The sequence below is a fragment of the Misgurnus anguillicaudatus genome, chromosome 8 (genome assembly GCF_027580225.2).
Source record: "Misgurnus anguillicaudatus chromosome 8, ASM2758022v2, whole genome shotgun sequence".
Lineage (NCBI taxonomy): Eukaryota > Metazoa > Chordata > Actinopteri > Cypriniformes > Cobitidae > Misgurnus > Misgurnus anguillicaudatus.
Window position 1 is genome coordinate 37,834,732 of NC_073344.2, and position 25,845 is coordinate 37,860,576.

Here is a 25,845-nt window from a genome sequence, read left to right on the forward strand (position 1 = left end):
CCTGGGGTACTGCAAGTAAATAATTTAAGTTTGGCTGACAAAACATTTAAAAAACCCTGACCTAAAGGACGAAAAATGCAGTTTTTGTAGTGTGTAGCCTATTCTAGAGAGGATGAAAAACACCTTCATCTGTAACTATTGTGGGTTAATTTATATAAAAAGCCATAACCGCTCGTGAAGTCTTAGGGACCATTAGGATTTAATGGAAAAGTCTTATAATATTTCTGGGTCAGATACCAATAGTTGTTTTATTTGTTTGAAAGACGACCAAGCGAAGACAAAATCCATTTGAAAATGCCATTTTCAACCCTGTTGTTTACTTCTCAAAAGGTCTGTAGATTTGGATTTGGATTCCATGCCCAGATGCTGAGGCTTTTCACCACCCTATCGGGATGCACCAACCAGCTCAGTCAGGATTCATAAACTCATGCTACACTTAAACTCTATTCAAGTTACGGTTCCTATATAATATTTATGACATCTAATAATATTATTCATATCTCAAATACATAAATTAAACGCTCTATACATGTAAGCATAGTATTGTTTATTAAAATGGACATCTTTACATTCTGTACATTTCACCCACATTGGCATTGATTTACAAAGCAACACATAGTATTAATACAGTATGTACACACCAGTTACAGTGTATATATAAAATACTTCAGTGGATATAAAGATATGTAGCAATGTAGGATTTTCATTAAAATCGCTGAAAAAAACTCTAGACAGTTATGGAATGGAATAATTTGTTGCACGATGTATTGAGAAACAGTTGGGATTGAGGATTTGCAAATTTAAACAAAAATGCTACTACACAGCCATTTCAAGATTTATATGCCATATTAACTTGTAAAGGGTCCACAACAATGTACAACACCCAAAGTATTGTAGTATTTTTGATGAGAATTACGTTAGACAGATAAAGTTTAGCATAAAGTTCCATAAAGCTCAAATTTCACATTATCTTAAGTTAAAGGCGCCGCTTATTCAACTGATCAGTCCTGGTCGACGTCTTTTTAGTTTAAGTAGGCAGTGTTGATTCTGTGCTTTTCGTCACTTTTGCACTAACCAGTTCTGCCAACCTTTCAACATCACAAAAAACACTTCCCTTATCCATAAAATTCTTGTAAATAAAAAAATGTATGAGGTTATGTTTTTTATGCAAAAAGCAATCTATCACCCTTGCTTACCTTAAAAAATGTAATTTCACATGTTACAATGATTTTTCTTTTTTTAATCAAAAAAGTTAATCACATCTTAGCATTCTTTAGACAAAAAGCAACCATGCCCACATCACCACATGCATACGAGATGTAGCAAGCAATGCAAGCATCCAAGTCTAAAGTGTATACAAACACAACAGCCTGAGTCAATCAGTTCTGTTTGATCGAACACGATATGGCAACAGTCTCTTGATAATTTAAGACAATGACAAATATTACTTTGCATCCTAAACTTCGAAAGGGAAGTTTCTACGTAGGGAACAAGCCAAATTAGACATGATAAAGACATGAGACTTTTTCATACACTTTGAAGAACAGTTTCCATAAGACTGTGGTGTAACTTAGCTATCTTCCCAGCCTTGGCTGTAGCCAGACGATGAACATTTTCCTTTCATACTCATAATGAAATATTATCATTCCTCCCAAGAATATAAAATACACCATGACAAAAGCGCAAGCATTGGGTAAGGCTATAACCGGTCAGTACAAAGTAACTTTGGTGTTTGATGAAAACTGCAGGCCAGTATCCTTTTCTTTTAGTGTATTCAGACACATTTTTGTTCATGCGTGTTGGAAGAACTATGGAAAACCATAGTTAATTTTTTAGCATAGATATCACATCTTCAGCCAATGAGTTTTGAGTTTACATTGCATTTATACCCATTTAAAAGTAAAGGATTTCAAGAGAGCCACTCAACCAGCCACTGGAAGGCTGTGATAACAAGACACAATATTAGTTAAACTTTTAGTTTGATGTTCATTAAAATGAACTATCATTCATATTCATCATCAGTGTTGCGTTCACAAACAGAGGGACAACAGAATAAATAGTTTCTCACGCGCTCATTCACGAATTGACTTCTGCACAAACATACAAACAGATTTGTTTAGCAAGGTCCTGGTCATACCGAGCGCTCTTGATCGGGCTCTGGACTGGATCCCTTATGCGCTACAGTAGAGGTGCTAAACCGCCATCAGTTGACAGCCCCAAAATATCCATCAGTTTCATGTATGGTTACTGTAGTGGCCGCTTTCCTGTTGCCGCTCAGCTGGCAAGACCTGGCCTTTTTTAGTGATACAGTGAATATGAACAGGGGTCCCGCCAGGTAGGCATACACAGTCTGGCTCACTAAAAGTGTTGTGGCAGAGCCTGCACCCCTTCTTTTCAGAAACTACTATTGGGCCACCTCGATACTTCAGCTGAGAAACAAACAAAAAAGCATTAATTAATTAATGTAGACACTCTTTTAGAAACATGAATCTATGCTGAGGTTTATGAATGTTAGCTTGAACTCACCCTGTCGTGTTTAAGCTGGATATTTTCTGCGCGGGCCAACCGCACTGCAACCTGTGAGGTATACCGTGCATGCACACTGGCCCTTACTGCCCCACAAAGAAAAGGACGGAGTAGCGGTAGAGACCACTCCCCCGGGAGGAGTTCCAGCACCCGCACTGCATCAAAATCTTCAGCGTGCCGGTTAAGCAAGTCAACTGCGGCTACGGTTTGTGGCCCTCCGGGCACATCCTGGTCCAAGTAAATGCTCAAAAGTTGGTGAAAAAGGTTCTGGCGGTACACCTGGTCCTGGGAGCCAGAAGCCCATGAGCAGTATTCCTCAGCCGCAGGTGAGTCTTTGAGCTGGTGCACTAAAATGTGCAAAGCTTTGTCATGTTCCTCTAACTTCCCGTGTAGTGTAGCTCGCTCGAGTAGCAGCAGCTCAGAGTCCTGGAGTTTACCTGTTTGCAAAGAAACAGCTCTTAGATTATCAATGTAATCTTCAGATTTTTTCAAGCACTTTTCACAATGTGTATTGTTGCAAAGCAGCTATACAAAAGATATTTCAGCACAAAAACAGGCAATATTAAAACATGTTTAGAAATAATCAAGTTATAAAACAGACAGGTAAAGAAAGACATGAAAGAATGCAAAAATGTCATTATTTATGTCATCATGTGGGAACAAAGTGGGGGAAAGTGTAACATTTGGTGCTATTTACAAATTAAAATGTTTTGTCTTAAAATATATATGTAAGGGCGATTCTATATTTGGGTACATTTGGTGTTCAAAGTCATTACTTTTTCTGCACTTATAAATGATTATAGTCTTAATTTCATGATTTCCTGTTCAAATTAGTCAGTGTCAATTTTGTTACTGTCAAACTCTGTTACCAAGGAAGAGTAAAGACGGTCGCAAACCGGACGCACAGCTTAGCGCCGCGTCGAGTCATGTCTAGGACAACTCGGAGGTATCGTAAACCGGAAGTGCACATTAAATAGTGCGAGCTTAGTCAGATAGCGTCCACTTCAAAATGCAAAATATACGTTAGCAGCCAATGTTAATCATTAATGATTTGGGACAAATATGATGTTATTTAATGTTAAACTAAGTGAGTGGCGCTCTATGGTGCGACAGGGATTTAAGCAACTTTCTGAGTCAAAGCTGGGCGCCGCGGACAGGCCCTCCTGTTGGCGCCGGTGTGAGTGTACTCATGTGTTCGATTTTTTAGAGCGGTGCGGCGCTGCGCGTCCGGTGTGCGACCCCCTCAAGTTTCCATTTCTCTGTATATGACTGCCAGTTCTGTAACATACTGTTAACACTGTTAATCTAGCTTGGTAACAAAGTTTGAAGGGAACATAACAAACACAGACCAATTCAGAGAACAGGAAATCCTGATTTTCAGCAATATAGGACACTTTTTATAGAAAATGTTTAGTGCTGTCAAACTGAAATAAAAGTTTGTGTTTGCTAACAGTTATTTGTGTGTGCTGTGTTTGTGTGAGAGGAGCACGCAAGTTGCGCATCCGCTGTTAATTTTTGCTGCTTTATTTGCCTTAAATACACATGCATCAAAATTCCCGTCTTAACAAGTATCCTCATCAACACGACAATTTAGGGCTTTAGAACGTAAAAAGCTGAAAGAGAAAACGCATGTGTAACAGTAAATGGGATCCGGACTTTGGTCTTAAAGGGGAAGTTACCTAATTTTGCTCCTGTCTGTCACTCGTGTTTTTGTGAAAATCTCACTGCTCTTGACTACATTTTTTTTAACCTTTAATAAGATATATAATTCTTTCATCACTGACTGTTTATCTTCAGTGAGCTCGAATTTGGATTGTTTTGGCCTTCTTTTTATGCATGTATAAGTTTTTTTGTGAGAATTTTGAAAATTCTATGGCATTAAATATTTTAATAACATAAAAACTTTATATATTTTTTAATATCGCTATCATAATATAAAATGAATCCTTTTGTGAAATAAAATGTTGGTCATATCGCCCACACCTAATAGCTTAAAGGAATAGTCTACTCATTTTCAATATTAAAATATGTTATTACCTTAACTAAGAATTGTTGATACATCCCTCTATCATCTGTGTGCGTGCACATAAGCGCCGGAGCGCGCTGCGACGCTTCGATAGCATCTAGCCTAGCCCCATTCATTCAACCGTACCACCCAGAGACAAAGCCAGAAGTGACCAAACACATCAACATTCCTCCCATTCAAGACGAGCAGCTACACGAGCAAGTTTGGTGGTGCAGGATAGAGCGTGGCGCTTTTCTGGGCGGATTTAAAGGAGGAGCTGTATTTTGTGGCGTGGTGGCGCTTTTGGGAGTACTTCGACTCGCCTGAAAAGTCCGCTCCCCTTCTCCCTCTCATAATAATGGGAGAGGGAGGGTGTTACTGCGCTGAGTCGAAGTACTCCCAAAAGTGCTATTACGCCATAAAATATAGTTCCTCTTTTAAATCCGCTTAAATAGGAAAAACGTTGATGTGTTTGGTCACTTCTAACATTATCTCTAAATGGTACAATTGAATGAATGGGGCTAAGCTAAATGCTATCGAAGCGTCGCAGCGCGCTCCAACGCTTACGTGCACGCACACAGATGATAGAGGGATGTATCAACAGTTCTTAGTTAAGGTAATAACATATTTTAATATTGAAAATGAGTAGACTATTCCTTTAATAAAACCACCACTTCTATTATCTATGCATTCGGTCTCTCATGAATATAAAGCAATTACATTGCAACAACTTAGTCAATTAATCTGATTAAAGACTAAAGCCCAGAATACACTGCAGGATTTTTGCCCTCTTATAAGATCATTAACTTATCACACTGTGCGACATGGATCGTTTAAACTCGGGTACAACAGGCATGTAGACTCTATGATGATGACACGGAAGCTTCTGCGGCAGCGTCACACGTTGTGCAACGTCACCAGCATGCGCTCGTGGTAAACAAATACCAGTATGCAGGTCGTAGCAGCAAACACACTGTGCTGTGATCATTCCGAATTTCTGACAATCACGCGATTGTTTCACGATGGCAATCTTTCGTCTGGGACAGCCAATAATCGTGCAGTGTATCCTGGGCTTTAGAGACACTTAAAATGTCTACTGGAGAAATAAAACCCACTGGATGGACCATCCAATATTTAGATTTACAGATACCCACTGAGTAATAGATGGACTTGGTACAGACTGGACTCCTTCAGTAACCGTTGTAGTTTCTGTCGAGTGGCGGACAGTTGCTCATTGGTTGCAGATGGTTGTGAGGTCAGGTTGAGAACTCGGTCTACATACAGCACAGCAAGATGTGTGTGATACTTCTCTTTCTGTAATAACAGAGACACACAATGTGCTAAATAACCAGAATACTTTCTTGTTTTGTAGGTGCCTTCTTTCAAACATCAAACAGCAAGCTGTGATCACATACTTGGCTACCAAGTATTATGTTGAAAGGGAATCCTTATGTCTGTTCCCATACAAGGGCTAAAACCTATAACCTTTGATCTGCTTGCCAAGACTCTTAACATGCATTGGTACCTGCAGTTTCTTCTCTAGTACCAGGTGTTCCAGGTACAACAGAAGGGCTTGCTTGTGCTTCTGCAAATACGTGATCACGTCATCTGGGTTTAGCTGTCCCATCTTGTCCTCAGAGACTGGCCTTCTGGTGAAGATCTGGACACCAATCTGTGAGTAATACAAGAGATAAAGAAACAGAGTTCTGTAGGTCATGACACTTGATCAGTATGAATCATGCATGCATTCATTTATAATGATCAGGATAAAAGACACACCTTTTGATCTTTCTGTAGGGCCCAGTCTGCATGCCGCCACACAAGGTCAGGGTTGGAACAAAAAATAAGAAAGTCCACAATATATTCAAACAGATCGGTCCGTGTTGAATCCTGAAGTTCACCGTTGACAATCTTAATCCACATCTACAATGGGACCACAAAAAATGCCATCAGTCATCTTGCTCCATCACATCTACTTTCTTTTTTGCTTTAGTAAACTGCAAATGGAATGAAACTGAATTTCTGTTATAACTTATAGCTTGCCATAGATATCAACAGATCTTTTTAACCCAGACTACTCCTTTTACGTTTACAGTACTTTACTACCCAAACCCAGAACATTTATAGAAGCAGATCCCACCTGTAAAGCAGCAGAATCTTGGCTGTTGTAGTGATACAGAAGTCCAAGAGCAAAATACCTGAATAAAGAAAAACACCATTAACAGTCAAACCACACACATGTATTTAATGTATTCAACCATTTTCAATCACTGACATTTATTTCATAAAGCTTAATTCATGTGCTGCCATGGAAACTGAACATAGGATAAGGATGACTAATGCATCAATATAATTTAAAGGGTGTTTTCACATATACACTGTTTAGGTCGGCCCAAATGACGTGTCGCTCCGAGTACGGTGCGTTTGGGTCAGTGTGAACACAACAGCTGCACTCGGGTGCGCACTAAACGGCCGCTCCGAGACCGCTCTAAACAGGTGGTCTCGGAGCGGCTGTTGCTGAACTCTGGGGCGACCCACCTGTGGTGTGAACACTGCTGGACCTCGGGCCGAACCAAATACAGGAAGTTCTCCACATGTTTGAGCCACTGGGCTTCCGTTGTGACGTGAGCCGGGTGTTATATTGTGGGTTAACAACAAACAAGCCAATCCTGGTCCGTTGCATAGAGATTCGCTGTCTCCTTCACGTTTGAGCTGATGATTTTATAAATGCATAGCTGTCCTCCACACACAAATAGTGACATTACGGGCTTTTCTAGCAAACGGCTCCGTGAGAAAGGCTTTAATAGAACAGCTACGCAATTTCGCGTTAAAGCAAAGAAACTTCGCAAAGACGTGCATCGTTTATCTCCACATCTTGATAGCTGCTCTCTCCCTGTCAGGCTGGTTGTCGTGGAAACGTGGGGGTGGTCATGAGACGGTAAGAGCTGTCAGAGACCAATGAGAGCGCTGACCATTGTCACATGGTGTACGGTGCGGCATTTCGAGTAAAGTAAAAAATATATATATGTGAACACGGACCGCACTAACTGAAAAATGATACAATGTATTTTGGTGCGCTCCGAGGCGGCACCACGGTGCGCACCAACATATGTGAAAACAACCTAACTGAAAAATGATACAATGTATTTTGGTGCGCTCCGAGGCGGCACCACGGTGCGCACCAACATATGTGAAAACAACCAAAGAGGTCATAGCGCGAAAATCTGACTTTTTCCATGTTTACGTGCTATAATTACGTGCTATGCTTCTATCAACCTAGAAAACGTGAAAAGGATCAACCCAGTAACTTAGTTTTGGTAAGCCATTTTCTGCAAGCATGTGAAAAATTAGGTTGTTCAGATTTCTCCGGTCTTGTTAGGTAGGTAGCAAGGCCAATTACAATAATACCGCCCCCTTAATTTGCACTATCCAACCACGGCACTGCCATTTAATGCAGAGAGAAAGAGAAAGAGAGAGAGAGAAAGAGAGAGAGAGAGAGAGAGAGAGAGAGAGAGAGAGAGAGAGAGAGAGAGAAAATAATTGACAGCACAACTGAGTTTCAATTACAACAAACCACCTTCATTGTCATCAGCATTTCATCCCCTCATTTGCATTTTGCCTGGGACTACAAAGTGTCAATTTTAACATGCAATAATTAAAGGAATAGTCTACTCATTTTCAAAATTAAACTATGTTATTACCTTAAATAAGAATTGTTGATACATCCCTCCATCATCTGCGCGCGCGCACGCAAGCGCCGGAGCGCGCCGCGACACCTCGACAGCACCCAGCCCAGCCCCACCCATTCAACGGCACCAATCAGAGACAAAGTCAGAAGTGACCAAACACATCAACGTTTTTCCTATTTAAGACGAGTAGTTATACGAGCAAGTTTGGTGGTACAAAATAAAACGTAACGCTTTTCTGAGCGGATTTAAAAGGGTAACTATATTGTATGACGTAATAGCACTTTTGGGAGTAACACTCTCCCTCTCCCATTATGAGAGGGAGAAGGGGAGCGGATTTTTCAGGCGAGTCGAAGTACTCCCAAAAGTGCTATTCCGCCATAAAATATAGCTAAGCCAAATGCTATCGAAGTGTCGCAGCGCGCTCCAGCGCTTACGTGCACGCACACAGATGATAGAGGGATGAATCAACAATTCTTATTTAAGGTAATAACATAGTTTAATATTGAAAATGAGTAGACTATTCCTTTAAGTATCTGTGGGGTATTTTGAGCCCAAACCTTACATACGCACTCAGGGGAAACCAAATATTTATTTTACATCTTAAAAGAAATCTCATAATATGACCCCTTTAAAGTCCACTGTGTAGATTTTTAGTGATATCTAGTGGTGAAATTGTGAATTGCAACCAACGCCTCAGTCCACAGCTAACCCATATCTTTCGAAATGCATAGTGAAGTTACAATAGCCGCACACAGGGCAAACGTCATCGTCTGAGACTTTGCAAACTTCGCAAATCGCAACAAAATGCGATCTATAGAAGAGTTTGACCGTTTAGGGCTACTGTAGAAACATGGTGGCACGAAAATGTGACATCCATGTGAGGGGCCAGTGGTGTATGTAGATAAAAACGGCTCATTCGAAGGTAATAAAAACAATACAGATAATATTGTAACGTCTTTATACACCACTGATATTATAGTTATTTATATTATATTGCATTTCTGTCAAGAGCTCCTTCTAAAAGTTATACAATGTATAGGAGTTTGAGGAGTTTTTTTTTTAAGTTCTTCTTAAAGGTTACATTTTTCCTGATCCCAATTTTCAAACATTAGTTAGTGTGTAATGTTGCTGTTAGACCTTAAAAATAACTGCAAAATGATAAAGCTGAAAGTTCACTGCCAGGCGATATATTTTCTTTAACAGAATTCCCCTTTCAAAGCCTACAGCGAACGGCCGGTTTGGACAACAGCCCTCTACTTCCCGATTGAATGACGTCAATAGAAGAGTTTGACTAAACTCCGCCCACATTAATACATCAGTCGCCAGCTACGGCTCAAACGGCTCTGCTAAGCTAAGCTGCTGTTGAATCACAACACACTAAACAAACTACACAATCAGAACTCGTTACGTATTTCTGAAAGAGGGACTTCATAGAACAAGGAAGACATCAGCCCGTTTTTAGGACAGTGAAAGCAGCACAAATTGTGGGGAAAATACAGCTTTTTACATGTGATACATCAACACGTTATATTGCGCACTGTAAACTAGGGATGGGCACGGATATTCGAATATTCGATCGGCAATAATAATTCGAATTTAAAAAATGCTATTCGAATGTTTGTTTGTTTTTATTGTGCCACCAAAGGGTTACGACTTATTTAATGCTTTTTCACTTCATCTATACTGTCTTTTACAGACTTAAATGTAAGATATACATGATATATTCGTATGTATTTCTGATTGTTTGGCAATGCAAATTGCAGACGAATTTAAGTTTTTCCTTTTATCTCCGGGTTTGTCCGCGCCGCGCTGTATTTGGCTACTGGCTCAGTGAGGGCTCACGTGTTATTTAACGTGCTTCTCCGCAGCCCGCATCAACACATCATGAGAGATTTGTAAGCTTTCTGTTATAAAGTCTACTTTATTTTGTTAATAACGAGACAGACACGGAGAACGAAATTAAACGAAGAACATTTATTATATGCGGTGCTCTTTCGAAAATGAACCGGATAACTGCACATGGCAGTTTAAAAGCAAAGCTCCGTCTTTGTGAAATGTTGTTAAATTAAGCTAACGTTAGTAACTTTAGACAGTCAACAATAATGTATCGAGCCAGCTTACATTATTTGTAAAATAATGTTAAATACAGATATTCAATCTTGTTCAATCAGTCTGTTGTTTTTATCGGATAACCATCATCACGAGGAAGAGTTTTCTCCGCAGCACCGGCATTATTGCATCTAGTCAGAAAACTGACTTTCACGAAGCAGGTAGGATAAATATGGTTTTCTTTATTCACAAATACATGTCAAACTAAACTGAGAAGATATTTATATGGCGACTGAGCAGTCGGTTATGTAGATGTGTTTTTTCGTTTGCTCCGGGCTCTTATTTGGTGTTTAAATGATGATAGCCTACTTTGTCAAGTCCTCAAACTTTAAACTTCGCAAGTCCTGAAACTTTGCTTAGATTTGGGGTTAGTGTATAATATTTGGTATAATATAATGTATGTAAGATCAAACAGTAATGAATTCATACTAACGACCGACTTAAAACTAAGGATTTGACTCAGACTTCGCTCCGCATGGGGTTTTAACGCCTTTTTTTCCTGTAGGATATTTTTTAAGAAGAATTTAAAAAATATATTTTTTACAATGTTTTCAACTTAAAAATATATACATAATATAAGTTTAGCTTGTTGTGGCTATTTCCTAATTATAAGCCTTCTGTGAAATTATGACAAAATGAAAAATACAAAAGACGCATGTCTTAATTAACAATTTAAATAAACAAATATTTGAATATTCGTTCTTTATGCACTTAAATATTCGAATAGTAAATTACTGGAAAATGCCCATCCCTACTGTAAACACAATCAAAGCTTAAAGAACACAGAAAGAACGGGACCTTTAAGATTATTGTTAAATGGAATCTTTTGTTCAATGGCAATCAAAGGCAATTTAAAGCGAGTACCCACTTGTGATGCTTCTCCAGCCAGGGGGCGCTGTCTGCAAGAAGGCAAGCGTTATCGGAGGCCAACAAATCCAGAAGGCTCTCGTGGCCTGTCTCGGCATAAAGCTTTAACAACGCTGTGTCCACGTCTTCTCTACAACCGTTAGCGCTGTCGCAGCTCCGTACCTCGTGCAGGTAGCTGATGAGGAAACGTTTGAAATGCTGCACTTTCTCCTTGTCCCCTTGTGTCAGGTGGTTCAGGTCAGCAAATTCGTGAAGAGGTGGATGGCACCGTGTGAAGGAGGAAGATGCAGGCAAGAGAAGCGGATACAGGGAGATCAGTTCTCGTACGTCCAGCTGTCCCTTCCTGAGATGGGCACAATGTACAACTTTTAATTTAATGTAAAAACAAACACTTCTGGTTTTGCATATGTATGTGTTTTTCCATTTATAGCTGCGATACAAATCAGTTATTGTGCAAGTAGATAGTCCACATGGCTCCAGGGGATTGGTTAACTCTTTCCCTGCCATTGACAAGTTAACTCGTCAATTAAGAGAATGACGAGATTTTCTGGCAATCTGTATTTCCGCTATTATCCACTAGGTAGCGCTCTTACCTAACTTTATAAAACACAGAAGTATTCCCTTAGGGCAAACAGTTCAAACTCCATGTATGTTTTGAGGATCGATCTGAATCTGATCTCTATCAAAGTCCTTCACAAAAAAGGAATTATCTAAAATGTGTTATTTTTGAAGAAACATATCCATATTTTGGAGGTGATAAAATAGAACAAATGAAGGTAGGATGAAAGTTTTTTTGTTTGAAAGCAGAGGGTCTGTTCTTTCATTTGATATATTGTACGTTTATATATTTAAAGGACAAGTTCGGTATTTTACACTTAAAGCCCTGTCTTCAGATTGTTTATGATGAAATAGAACGGTTTTGGCTGAAATTTCGACATATGATGCTGTCCCGAGAATTTTCCATATTTGAGATAGTACTAAAGAAATTAACATTCATTTTTTTATTTTAATTATTTCAGACAGACAATACAGTACAGTCAATTAATTCTATGCTTAACTCTATTTTCTATAGTCATGTATGTAAATAATAATTTGCATCTCACAATCTCTATACGAAGTGGAATATGAATATGAATAGAGTATTATGTGATTCAAATGCATTAACAGTTTTTGCCATGTGACAGATGCAGCGGCCTAAAATATGCCAAATGCGTCACGGCAGATCCGCTAATATTTATGAGAGCCATCTATTCAGCTATTAGAAGTTTCTGTTCTCTATCTATATTAGCAAACAGCAATTAGGGTCAGGTGCATCAAGGGAGTAGCAGCTATTAGCAAAGAAGTTAATTAACTCCATTCAGTCATGCAATGAAACATCTGGGCCCGATGCGGCAGGTAACAGTATTAATTACAAAACAGGGAACATCACCTAAAATGTTCTTTCGCTTCTAAAAATCGAAGCTGGCCAAAATGGATGAATCCTGCTTGCTGGAGAATTCTTTTGTGCAATTTCTAAAACAAAAAGAGATAAGGAAAAAATCAATTGAAAGGAGTAATTCATTCAAATATGAAAATTCTCTTATAATGTACTTACCCTTGCACAATCCGCCATGTAATATGACTTACTTTCTTTGACCGAACACAAACAATTACATACCATAAATTTAAACATGGTGGCATGTCGATAATTTTGAAGATCATTGGTTTTTGCACCTTCGACTTGTCGCCATGTGGCATGAGGGTGAGTCAATTTTATGAGAGAATTTTCACATTTGGTTGAACAACTGTTTTAAAAGCTTTCGTATACATATGTTACCATGGTTTAATGTACCTGATACTTTTCTTTGGGAATGTTTCTCTGCGCGGCCTCCGTAAGAGTCATTGCTTCCTCGACTCGATGGCTTGCTAACAGGTCTTGGATCTGACGCTCTAGAGGAAGAGGCACAAGTATATACACCGCCTTTGTAGAGGCCAATACCACCTTACCTGAGAAAAGGGACAAGAAATAAAGAGAAAGATTTAAGATATCATCTTACCCAAGTCAGAACATAATGTGAACATAGTGAAAAAGGTTTCTGAAAGAAAAAAAATATTGTAAATAGACTGTAGGAGCATAAGGGATGTACTCTGGATGAAAACTGGTACCAGGTTCAGACTACACAAAAATCACAAGTTTTCCAGGGATGCATGCCCTAGCAAAATGCATATTCGAATGTCGGTGTTGATAAAAATTCGGTTTACATCCCTGGTTGCAGATCCATGGAAACATACAGATAGTACGGTAAGTTTAAACCAATGAGATTAAATTTCATATACATTTGGAATGGCATAAGGGCGAGTAAATTGAGAATTTTCATAATTGGGTGAACTGTTCTTTTAAGTCTACTGTTTACATTAAACACAGATGACCAGTCTGTCATGCTCACAACAAATGTGTGACTTAGTCTGTAAAAACCAAGCTAAAGTAAATTTTCAGGTTTACTGTTTTTTACAAAACATCATCCTACATAATTTTAAGAACATTCTGTGAAAACATTACCATGATCTATATAATTTTGACTGACTAGGGTCATGTCAAAGATTGAAATTAAAGTGAAATCAATGCGTGAAATCCCACAAAAGTTTGATGCTCTTTAGCCTGGATTTCACAGACAGGGTCACATTTTTGACGTTACTCAAAGATGAGTTTTTAAGTTGTGATTTTCTAGGCAGATATTGCTAGGAACTATACTCTCATTCTGGCATAATAATCAAGGACTTTGCTGCCGTAACATGGCTGCAGCAGGCGCAGAGATATTATGCACTGCCAGAAAATAGTCCCCTTGGTTACTTTTACTAGCAGGGGACTATTTTCAGGTGCTGCATAATATCACTGCGCCTCCTGCAGCCATGGTACGGCAGCAAAGTCCTTGATTATTACGCCGGATTAACACTAGGAAGACCAGAGTGTTTAGGGGGCCATTTGGGACTGTGCCAAAGTTGCTGGTTGTCTAAACAGGTCACTAGGGTCAAATTGTGACCCTGTCTGTGAAATCCAAGCTAAAGTCTTAATCTAATTACGCGATTTGAAGCATCCAAGTTTAACTTCAATCTCTGATCTAATTTTTAACATCCCCTACTCAGTTGTTATTAACTCTTTCACCGCCATTGACGAGATATCTCGTCAATTAAGAGAACACGCTTCCCCGCCAATGATGAGATTTTCCGTCTTTCCGCAATACCGCTATTATATACCAGGTGGCGCACTTCCGCAACTTACACAACCCGGAAGTAGCGCCTCACGTGAAAGAGAAAGAACTCAGTGTATGTTTTAAAGATCACTCTGCATCTGATCTCTATCAAAAGTCCTTCGCAAAAATGGAATTATCTCACTGATCTATATAAATGACTGGATTGCGCATGACGTCACAACTGTGAAGCCACCGCGCCTCCATCTTGGTATACCCAAACATTCTATTAAATCAATTGACTCGATAAGATTTTAATGATAAAACATCACTTTACTAGTCTTGGTTTTTATATTTGAAGTTACCCTGTACATTATTACAACACAAACGTCCTAAGCATGTACATAGTTATTTACGGAAAGTTGTACATTTTAGTTTTTAACCTTCATTACAGTATCAGATCAGCAAACAGACCGCAACATATTTAGTATTAATGACAAACGTGCTCATTCTGAAATCTAAATAAATAATCATACTTTGTACCGTATGTGCATTAGAGGTCTACACGGAAGACCCGAGACCCGAAGACCCGGGACCCGTACGGGTTCGGGTCTATATTTTAAATGATCAGCCGGGTCCGGGTCGGGTCTCAATCTATTACTTCGGGTCCGGGTCTGTTTAACATTGTGGGTAATACCCGAGGTCGATCGGACTCGGAGAACACACACTCACATTTAAATAAAATATTTCTCCAGCAACAAAAACTTTGATGAACTGTCGCATACATTTTTTTCTATGACGCTAAAGTTGCGTTAAAAAGTTTATATTTGGTTGCTCCAACCAGGCAGCTAACGTGCATGCGCTCTTGTAATGTTTCTCTGGCTACCAGTCAGGAGCTTCTGCAGTGAGACGCAATGACTTTACCTTTGACAATTGGCTATTTTATTTAGAAGGCGGGACCTATTTCGCCGTACCGCGCATTTTGCACTGACGTGACTTCTATAATTTTTATAATAATATTATAAATTGACCGTCTTGTTGTTATATCTAAAGTTTTCACGACTCTGCTCAAAGAGCACAGAGATGATAGCAAAGAAGTAAAGCTGACAAAAGCAGCCATGGCACTGAACGAGCAATCGTTATTATAATCCAAATGGGCAAACATTATTAAGCAAGTTGACCCGATTCACAACAAAGTGGACTTTTAAAGCTGGAATAAGCATTAAACATTTCAATCGTCAAGAGAGGAATAACATGGATGGAACTTTCTTGGAAATAAGGATTGTGCATCACACACAGTCAGGTACAAGGAGGGAGAAGACTGACTTCTAACGTTATGGGTAAGACAAAAAGTTTAATTTTCGCTACTTGTTTATTGACTTATTAATAACATTTAGCTAAAGAATATTTGCCGGTCGGGTCTGTGTCTTCCCGGACGGGCTCGGGTCCAGATTTTAAATAATAGACGGGTCCGCGTCGGATCCGGGTCCAGCTTTTAAATAATAGACGGGTCCGGGTCGGTTCCGGGTCCAGCTTTCAAAACAACAGACGGGTCCGGGTCGGTTCAGTGTAGCACATTTACGGGTCTGATCGGGTTCGGGTAGAAATTTTTGGACCCGTGTAGACCTCTAATCTGCATGCAATAATTTGCTGGTTTTATGTTATCTAAACTTACAAGTTACCTAAACCTATGTAGAGAAATAACGCTGACAGTGTAGCTGAATGTCAAAAAAAACTTTATTTATACCCGTGTCATTAACAGAACGCAGCAGAAACACTCACCTTAACGTTTTTTATAAATCCATTTTCCTGCCCGATTAAAGCATAAACATTACAAATAACACCAGAATTAACAGTTAATATACGTACAAATATCCTAAAAATAATCTTTCGTGACTGATAAGCTGTAAAGAAGTTGAATATAAAACAAGATTATGAATGGAAGACAATGACGCCGTCTGCCGGTTGGGTATACCAAGATGGCGGCTCGAACTCTGCGCTGGCTTCACCTCACGCTGTTACGTTAAGCGTTCTATGCGCAATCCAGTCATTTATATAGATCAGTGAATTATCTCAGCTTTTTGCTCAAAATTGGGTGTTTTTGAAGAAACCTACCCATGTTTGAGAGGTGATTACGAGGGAACTAATGAAGGTAAGACGAAACGATTTTTTTTGTTTGGAAGCGGAGGGTCTGTTCTTTCATCTGATATATTGTTTGTTTATATATTTAAAGAAGAACATTTTCTGGAAGGCATTAAAATTTTGTGAAAATCATGAAAAATGCTGGCGGGGAAAGAGTTAAAGATATCAAGATTATATTTTTAGAGAATGTTCTTTACAATATATAGGATGATTTGTGCAGAAAACAGTAAAATCACCAAAAATGACTTTAGCTAGATTTTCACAAGTAGAATCACAATATGTCGGTCTCTAACCTTCAAAATCCTGCAGGAGGTGTCCATCTCTGAAAGACAGCGTTTGTTTGAGCTGCTGGTCCAACATGCTGTGAACGGTCACGAAACCTTCATCCAGGGCGACCACGTATGGGAAGCACACAGCTGCCGCGATCACATTCTCTGACCAGCTCACCGGTGCCCGCTGCGATATGCCCTCGGCGTTAGCAAACATTCCTAAGAGATAAACATACAGAGAAAAGCGTGACTCATCGTGATGGATCACCAAGACAACGGTCAGAGATGAAAAGATTATGTCAGGCGAGGCTGAATTTATAAAAGAACCATTCATGTTTATGGATGAATTGAAAAGGACATTTAACTCACCAAGCCCTCCTGGGGCTGCCAGGAGAAACTCTTCCCGGCCGATCCTTTTGACGATGGGTCTCCTCTCCTCACAGTCGTAAGGGAAAAGTTCCTGGGATGCTCCAGTGTTGTAGTTCAGAATCATGTACTGCGTAGATAGGGCCAGGCAGATAAAGTACCCATCCAAGCTGAGGGCACAGGGCTGCTCCGATGTGGTTACCTCCTTTACCATCTGCACCCGATCCTCGTAGACCAAACAGATCTGAACCGCCCGTCTGCGTGCCGACACCACTGCTATTTCCACACAGAACGGGTCGCCCGTCACGGGGTTCTCGTTAATACAAAACGCAGTCACACTTTTCAGTTTGATGCCTCCGGTGGGCACGGGCTCCAGTGTAACCATGTTCACAACAGTGATGGTTGCATCACAAAGGACAATGAGACGTTCTAAAGCCGAGGCGGCCTTCAGCTCTAGCACTGGCTTTTTTAAGCCCAGGTATTTATGGAGGAGCTTCTGGGCAGTGTATGTCAGTTTTCCCTTGGCTTTTGTGTGCTCCTCTAGTAGAAAGTGATGTATAAAGCAGTCATTGGTGCCCAGGTACAGGTGATTACCACAGCATTCTATGCATTCGATGTTAATGCGCACCTTATCACCCATCACCTGTTCCCGCCCCACGGCGGGAACCAGCTCAAAAGCTTTCACACTCATGGCGCCACCCACGTCTATGGCAAAACAAGAGAGGGACAAACAGTAATATAGTATAAATTCATCATGCTGAAGAGAATACCTGCATCCCAATTTGCATACTAAGTTACCTGCCCTAAGTAGTATGCTAAAGAATTAGTACGTCTCAAATCGCCTTCTAATATTTCAATGTTATGTCAAAAAATGAAAACACAAAAGACTTTTAATTTGTCTAATGCCAGTTGTTTACATATCAGTAAATCACAGAAACAGCATTACATAATACAACAAGTGCAAGTCTCATAGGATTACATTATGAACAGGAAAAAAATATTTATTTTCAAAACAATTTTGTTTAACCAGCCACAGGCCACGCTAGTAAAACCACAACAACTAGATATATCAACATACCAGCACTTGTTTAGACATGCACATAAACAGACCATCATGAGCACTCATATGAACGACAAAATCAGACCAAGTGTTTTGATTACAGGTGGCTATGATCGCGTCTCAAAATCTAGTGATCTGTCTAACTTGCTTTGGGAGAGTTCTTAAAATGATTTTAAAATATTATGTCTAAGTAGACAGATCACTAGGCTTGCGCGTGTGTTGCGGAATGCAAAGAGCGCAGGTGAGGCGCGCGCGTGTCATACCCAAGCCATGGTATGTGCCGTCCTGATTTGAGAGATGGCAACGGTTTCACGGTCTCACTCCACCATCCTCCTTCTCTCTCTTTTGCTCCCTTTCCCTGCCGTAGCGCTTCCGGTTTCTCCACCGAAATGTATCCGGCCATGTGATGTGGGTGTGCCCCAGCTGGAGTTGAAGCGTTCGATTTCATGCGGCGCTGCGCAAACTGGTCGGTGTGTGACATCAAAGTATCGCGAGCCTTGTAGTCGATTAACTCTCGCTGTACTTCGATGTCATAGGCAGTAGACTCTGCGCAGAGCCGCATACATCAAACATCTTTTATTTGTGAAATAAAAAACATATAAACTAAAATTAATAGCATTTTTATTTTTACTAAGATAATTTATCAGCTCAATAACAAAGTTACAGGTATCAATGCTTTATAATGATTAATACGTGGCGCTTGGTTAAACGTTATATTTCTTAACAAAGTGGGGCATTTTCATGAGCAAATAACAAGCGTAAACTTGTTTTAAACCCATGTTTAATATTATTTTATTTTATTAAATGATGAGTGTAAATCTTACCACAAGAGGGAACCAGAGTATTATTTCTTCTGAACTGTCTTTTCTAGCTCCAGCACTGGGATTTAAATGAAGGAAAAAAGGAAAATAAACAGTACCTGATGCATTCAAAAGGACATTAATTTTGCCCGAGGCTATATGTTTTAAATGATCCACAAATGACAGCTAACTGTGGAGCTGCAGACTTCATCCAAACCAGTATAATGGTAGGAAAACAAATAATAATGAGAAATTGGAAGAACGCAGGCGAGCCCTCCTTTCAGGAGTGGAGTATAGAATTGGCAAAAGTGGCTTCATATGAAAATATCTTTCAATATCTTTCAATATGCTGTTTCAATATCAATGCCGGGGCGGACAAATATTTGGCAAAATGGGGATTATATGTGCAATATATTGCTACTAGATGAGAACGTGGTGCATGTTAGAAAATATATATTTTGAATGTATTTTTTTTTCCTTTTTCTTTATAGTAATAATTTATGTTTATTTAAAATGTATCATCATTGCGGGATACATGTTATGCTGGAAAGCATGAAGGGAATACAATGTTGTTTATAATGTATCAGTGATGATCAAAAAAATTTAATAAAATGCTAATGATAAAAAAAGGACATTAACATGGTTTAGTAAACTTAATCACAAAATTGTTTCATTGAATTACAAACATTGACTCAGGAGAGCACAATTAAAAGTTGATGTTTTGTCTTTATTTTTTAGCAATTATTTTCCCACCCCTTCTTTTTATTTAGTCATTACTTTATACAATAGTTTGTGATGATTTCTGGCCATAATTGAGCTACACATCCTACTTGTTTTGCTAAATCCATTGTAAAGCAGTGAGTGTCTTCTGTCTCCAATACAGCAGGAGGCGCTGCAGCCTTTTAGTCCGCAGATAAACTCACCAAAGAAAGAGCTCGCGTGTTTTTCTCTTTTGAGTGTTTCGTTGAGTGTCAACAGAGTCTTATCTCTGTGTATTTTAGTGTTGATGTTGAGACATGAGATCTGCTGTAAATCAGTAGGAACGACTGATCTGTCCATGCTGGATATATTGATGATTTCATCACAGAAAGATCTCAGCTGAAGAAAGAGGTGACGTTACTGCAGACAAAGCTGAGGTCAAGAGGAGATTTAGAAATGAAATGAGAGGTTTGTGCAGCTTAAACATCATATACCTGAATCAGACAACATCAAATCATTTCTAATCTTACTGTCTGTCTGTGTGTGTTTTGTTGTCATGATGTGGATTGTTGTGAATCTTCAGTGGATGTGACTGATGATGGGAGTCTGGATTCAGTGTGGATGAGCAGAGATCAGACCCGCACACAACAGCCACTGCTGGACTGAGACACACAGAGGACTCCGATCTCAGTCTGACTTCACTCTGTTATACTGAGTCAAAGACTCTCAGGACACTACAGTGTGTGACAGTAAGCAGAGCTTACAGGATTCAATCTCTGGGTTCTGTCTGTAACGCTGGAGAACAGCAGCAGATCCTGCAGACCACACTGAAGATGTGTTCTGCACAAACCGCACAATGAAGATTAAAACTGAACCCTCAGAAATAAAAACTGAACCTACAGAAATAACAACTGAACCCACAGAAATAACAACTGAACCCACAGAAATAAAAACTGAACCCACAGAAATCAAAACTGAACCCACAGAAAAGGAAGACAGCACTGAGGTAGAGGAAGATAGCACTGTGGAAGATGATGATTTTATTCCATCAGGTATGTCTCTTTAATTATTGTTGTGTTTTCAACATTTTTAACTGTCATGTGAGCACCTATATTTTGGGTTTTTAGTCACAAACCCACTAATCAAAAAACCAAAAAATGTAAGTACTTTAATTTTAAAGGAGTTTAGGATAGCGTTAATACTTATTGGGACAGACAGAAGCCTCCCGGTTTTTATCAAAAATATCTAAAAATGTGACAATCGTAGCACTTGGGTGTTTAAAATGACACAGGAGGAAGTGATTTATAATCAAATTAACATTTTGGGGTGAACTATCGCTTTAAAAAAGACTTCTCGTTCTAGAAGTGTCACCATATAATGCAACAAGTATTGTGAAAGTCTCTATACAAATCAAAAATATTGGTCGATTTGACTCCTTTTACAAAATAGTGGATTACTCACAAATAATTATGCATTGGTTTTTTTGATGTGCAATGGCCCAGCTGTAATAACAGGACTGACACCTGTCTTCCGTCTATATGTGTGAATTTAGAAAAAAGATACAGAATCTCAATTCTTCATCCTTCTTTGTCTAAACAAGAGTTAAGTGACAATTTTATTTGCTTTGCCCTGAAGAACATCACTTGTTGGTTGAAACATGTTTTCTTACTTATTTTAATATGACTTAAGCCATAAAGACAGAGTGCAGTTATGCTAATTTGAAAACCACACCCACCGGGGGAAAACAATCCAACCGTCTCCATTGACTTTGTATTGTGAGAGGCCGCCTCCTTGTCATTTCTGGCTTATAACAGAAAACACAATAATGCCTAAAAGCTGCTGTGTGACGGGGTGTACAGCTAACAAGACAAAAAAAAACAGAAATAAGTTTTTATAAGCTGTTGAGCTGTAAAACCCAGCCTTTAACGGTACATTCACACGGGGCGAAAGCATTAACGCTTGACGGAAGGCTTGTCTGAAGCTTGGCCATTGGCCAATCACAGTGTCCGCAACACATGCTCCGGTCTTCCATAAACATAATTGGCTGGCTCTGCCTAGGTTATTTGTATAAGGCGATCTGATTGGCTATCGCACGCGTTGCTGCTTGAAAATTTTAGAAATGTTCAACTTCTGCCGCGAGCAACGGTGCTGACGCATCCACAATTCAGTTCGGCAACACATGACGTCACCCATTGCAAGTGAATGGGAAGCGTTAATGCTTACACCCCGTGTGAATGCACCGTAAGTTTCCCTCTAATAGTAGTACTATGAAAAGTTGCCTGTTTCCACTTTTGTGTCTTTCAATGCTCATTTGTTGGGGTCGACAGCTTATAAAAACTTATTTCTAATAGTAGTACTATGATTGGCTGTTGGCCACGCTTCAGACAAGCCTTCTGTTAAGCGTTAACGCTTTCGGCCCGTGTGAAACAACAACGGCCTTGATGCGGTGCTGACAGATCCACAATTCAGTTCGGCAACACATGACGTCACCCATTAAAAGTGAATAGGAAGCGTTAACGCTTACGCCCTGTGTGAATGCACCGTAGAGGGAAAAAAGTGGATCACCAACTGCGGCGAAAACGTTAAAGCAACACTATGTAGTTTCCATGTAAAAATAACTTACAGCTCCCCCATGTGGTTGTAAAGCGCCACAGTGCCTGGTATCAGACACTCTTCTGCAGGCAGGGGGAGGGGCGGGGCTGTGTGCTCTAACCTCCACCGCCACTTTCAGGGTGTGCTTGTAGCAGCTAGGAGGCTGCTCAGGTTGCAGCAACAGTACAATTTGTCCAGTTAAAAGTTGTTCTATCACTGAAATAATTTTAGAGACATTATTTAAAGGTAAAAAACTACATAGTGTTTGACGGAAGGCTTGCCTGAAGCGTGGCCAACGGCCAATCACAGTCGCCGCAGCACATGCTCCGGTCTTCCATAAACGTAATTGGCTGGCTCTCTCTAGGTTATTTGCATAAGGCAATCTGATTGGCTGGCGTACGCGTTGGCGCTCGAAAAGTTGAGAAATGTTCAACTTCTGCCGCGAGCAACAGCGCTGACGCATCCACAATTCAGTTCGGCAACGCATGACGTCACTCATTAAAAGTGAATGGGAAGCGTTAACGCTTGACGGAAGGCTTGCCTGAAGCGTGGCCAACAGCCAATCACAGTGGCCGCAACACATGCTCCGGTCTTCCATAAACGTAATTGGCTGGCTCTGCCTAGGTTATTTGCTTAAGGGAATCTGATTGGCTGACGCACGCGTTGCTGCTTGAAAATTTGAGAAATGTTCAACTTCTGCCGCGAGCAACAGCGCTGACGCATCCACAATTCAGTTCGGCAACGCATGACGTCACCCATTACAAGTGAATAGGAAGCGTTAATGCTTACACCCCGTGTAAATGCACCGTAAGTTTCCCTCTAGTGGGCGCAGTTCTACTATTAGTAGTACTATGAAAAGTTGCCTGTTTCCACTTTTGTGTCTTTCAACGCTCATTTGTTGGGGTCGACAACTTATAAAAACGTATTTCTGGCTTTTTTGGCTTGTTAGCTGTACGCCCTGTCACACAGCAGCTTTTAGGCATTATTCTGTTTTTTGTTATAAGCCAGAGATGACAAGGAGGCAGCCTCTCGCAATACAAAGTCCATGGAGACGGATCGATTGTTTCCCCCTGGTTGGCGTGGTTTTCAGGTTACTTAATAAAGGCTTTTTATTCATTCCTTCTCCTTTTTTTTTTTTTGTTTGACTGAGTGTCTGGGACTTGCTTTTTTGTCTGACAATTTAAATGTTTCATGTTTCTTTCAGATGTAAAGAGTGATTCATGTTTGGATATAGAAATAACGTCCTCAACATCAAAAGAGCGACTGACAGCACAAACTCTTGTATGCATTACCTGTGGAAAGACATTCAGCTCACAAATACATTTAGAGAGACATGAGAGAAAACACACAGAACAGAAACTCTTCACGTGCACCAGATCTGAGATCAGCTTTACTACCTTACAAGAGAAGAAACTTCATTCAGAGGAGCAAGGAGAGAAGCAGCAGTTTCACTGTGAAAAGTGTGGGAAGATTTGTGAATGTGGCTATTACTTGAAAATCAAAGAAAATCCTCAGAAAGTTCATCAGAGAGTTCACACTGGAGAAAAACCATTTGAGTGTCCTCACTGTGAGAAGAGATATAGACATCAATATGTTTTGAAGACACATCTGCGGTCTCACACCAATGAGAGACCGTATCAATGCATTGAATGTGGAAAAACCTTTAGGGATTCAGGTTCATTAAAAAAACACCAGAATATTCACTTTAAAGAGAAACTCTATCAATGTTCACACTGTGATAAACGTTTCTGCCATACATATCGGCTGATAGCCCATGAGAGACTTCATACTGGAGAGAAACCTTATCACTGTAGTATCTGTGGGAAGAGTTTTAGTCAACGGACTTCATTACTAAATCACAAGAGAATTCATACAGGTGATAAACCTTTCAAATGCTCTCAGTGTGACATGACGTTTGCTTTTTCAGGTCACTTGAAATCCCACCAGAGACTTCATACTAGAGAGAAACCTTACTACTGTAGTATCTGTGGGAAAAGTTTTAGTCAACAGACTACTTTACTAAATCACCAGAGACTTCATACGGGTGAAAAACCTTTCAAATGCTCTCAGTGTGACAAGACGTTTGCTCAGTCAGGTTCCTTAAAATCCCATCAAAGAGTTCATACTGGGGAGAAACCATATCACTGTAATGTCTGTGAAAAGAGTTTTAGTCAACAGACTACCTTACTAAATCACAATAGAGTTCATACAGGTGATAAACCTTTCAAATGCCCTCAGTGTGACATGACGTTTACTTATTCAAATCACTTGAAATCCCATCAGAGAGTTCATACTGTAGAGAAACTTTACGACGTCTGCTCTCACTGTGGAAATAGCTTTTCTAATCAATCTGAATTCAGAGATCATCAGTGTGTTCATACTGGAGAGAAACCCTATCACTGTAGTGTCTGTAGGAAGACGTTTAGTAATCAGTCAAACTTACTAAGGCACCAGAGACTTCATTCAGGTGAAAAACCTTTCAAATGCTCTCGGTGTGACAAGACGTTTACTCTGTCAAGTTCCTTAAAATCCCATCAGAGAGTTCATACTGGAAAGAAACCTTAAAGCCGAAGGTATACTAGGGACGTCTGCCTACGCACACCATTTTTCGGCCCAAAATTTGAGACAGCGCGGACAGTACACGGGTGATTCTCACGAAACCATTGAAACACCACGGCAAAAAAGCATCAGAATTAACACAATACTGTGTTCTACCTTGCACAATGTGTGATTTCAACATAAGAATTTATAATTGGAAATTTTATCTCATTTTCTGCTGAAATTCTCATTACCGCAATGTGTCCGGCTGTGTTTGAACATGCGTTATGTTGTAATTTAATCAAATTAACACAAAAATATTAGGAAAAAAAATAAATGGATGTTTTGCTAGACTACTTTAGGTGACAGAAAAAATATCTACTGAATATACATGTATAATAATAATAAAGAAAAATTAGGAAAATGATGTGTCCATGCCTGATGTTCTCATCCTCCGCAACACTTTTTGAGAACAGTTCAAGCACACATACAGAATTTTAATAAAGTTTGATTTTGAGTGACCAAGCACATGGACCAGTTACTTCAAGATGGCTACCAGATAAGATAATTTTCTTACAGTTAATTTAAAATATTGTCTTGTCAGAATGCTTACACAACATTTTGATTATCATTACCGCAACAGATGCTTATTAAATGTTAATTTAATTAATAGAAGCATAATACTTTGATTTTAAATGCATGTGCAGAATCTCCAAATTATGTTCTTTCAGGTTTGTCATGTCATTTTAAAAATATGTCAGTGTTGATGTTTTCTGACTGTTGCGGTAATGAGATTTTTTAGGACTAATTTTTTAAATTATGTTACAAAAAGTGTTAAATGATAAGTAAAAGTTTTTAAATTAATGTTCCCATTTACTCCAGACTTTGTTTTTCAATGTCTGGTGGGAAAAAAGTAAATTTAAGCAATTTTTACATTTTCATGCTTGACATTTTTAAAACCAAGTTTTCGTGAGAATCACCCACACATACAACAAGGCATGCTTAAGAAAATATTG

The 25,845-nt window shown here is 39.5% G+C and overlaps 2 protein-coding genes across 2 annotated transcripts; one reads left to right on the top strand and one right to left on the bottom strand.

Annotated features, from left to right (window-relative positions):
- Nucleotides 1-532: 532 nt before the first annotated feature.
- On the bottom strand, nt 533-18,625 carry tgfbrap1 (transforming growth factor, beta receptor associated protein 1). The gene is made up of 12 exons (XM_055213641.2): nt 18,464-18,625; nt 17,144-17,845; nt 16,799-16,993; nt 13,028-13,182; nt 12,626-12,708; nt 11,198-11,539; nt 6,672-6,729; nt 6,311-6,454; nt 6,057-6,203; nt 5,686-5,845; nt 2,527-2,963; nt 533-2,429 (listed from the first exon to the last, which is right to left on the bottom strand). Exons 2-12 carry the CDS (start codon nt 17,829-17,831, stop codon nt 2,235-2,237), a joined length of 2,604 nt encoding a protein of 867 aa, XP_055069616.2. The 5' UTR covers nt 17,832-17,845; nt 18,464-18,625; the 3' UTR covers nt 533-2,234.
- A 1,246-nt stretch (nt 18,626-19,871) lies between these two features.
- LOC129451159 (uncharacterized) lies at nt 19,872-25,254 on the top strand. The gene is made up of 3 exons (XM_055214235.2): nt 19,872-20,167; nt 20,283-20,751; nt 23,496-25,254. The coding sequence occupies exons 2-3, from the start codon at nt 20,556-20,558 to the stop codon at nt 24,854-24,856; spliced, it is 1,557 nt and encodes a 518-aa protein (XP_055070210.2). The 5' UTR covers nt 19,872-20,167; nt 20,283-20,555; the 3' UTR covers nt 24,857-25,254.
- Nucleotides 25,255-25,845: the final 591 nt, after the last annotated feature.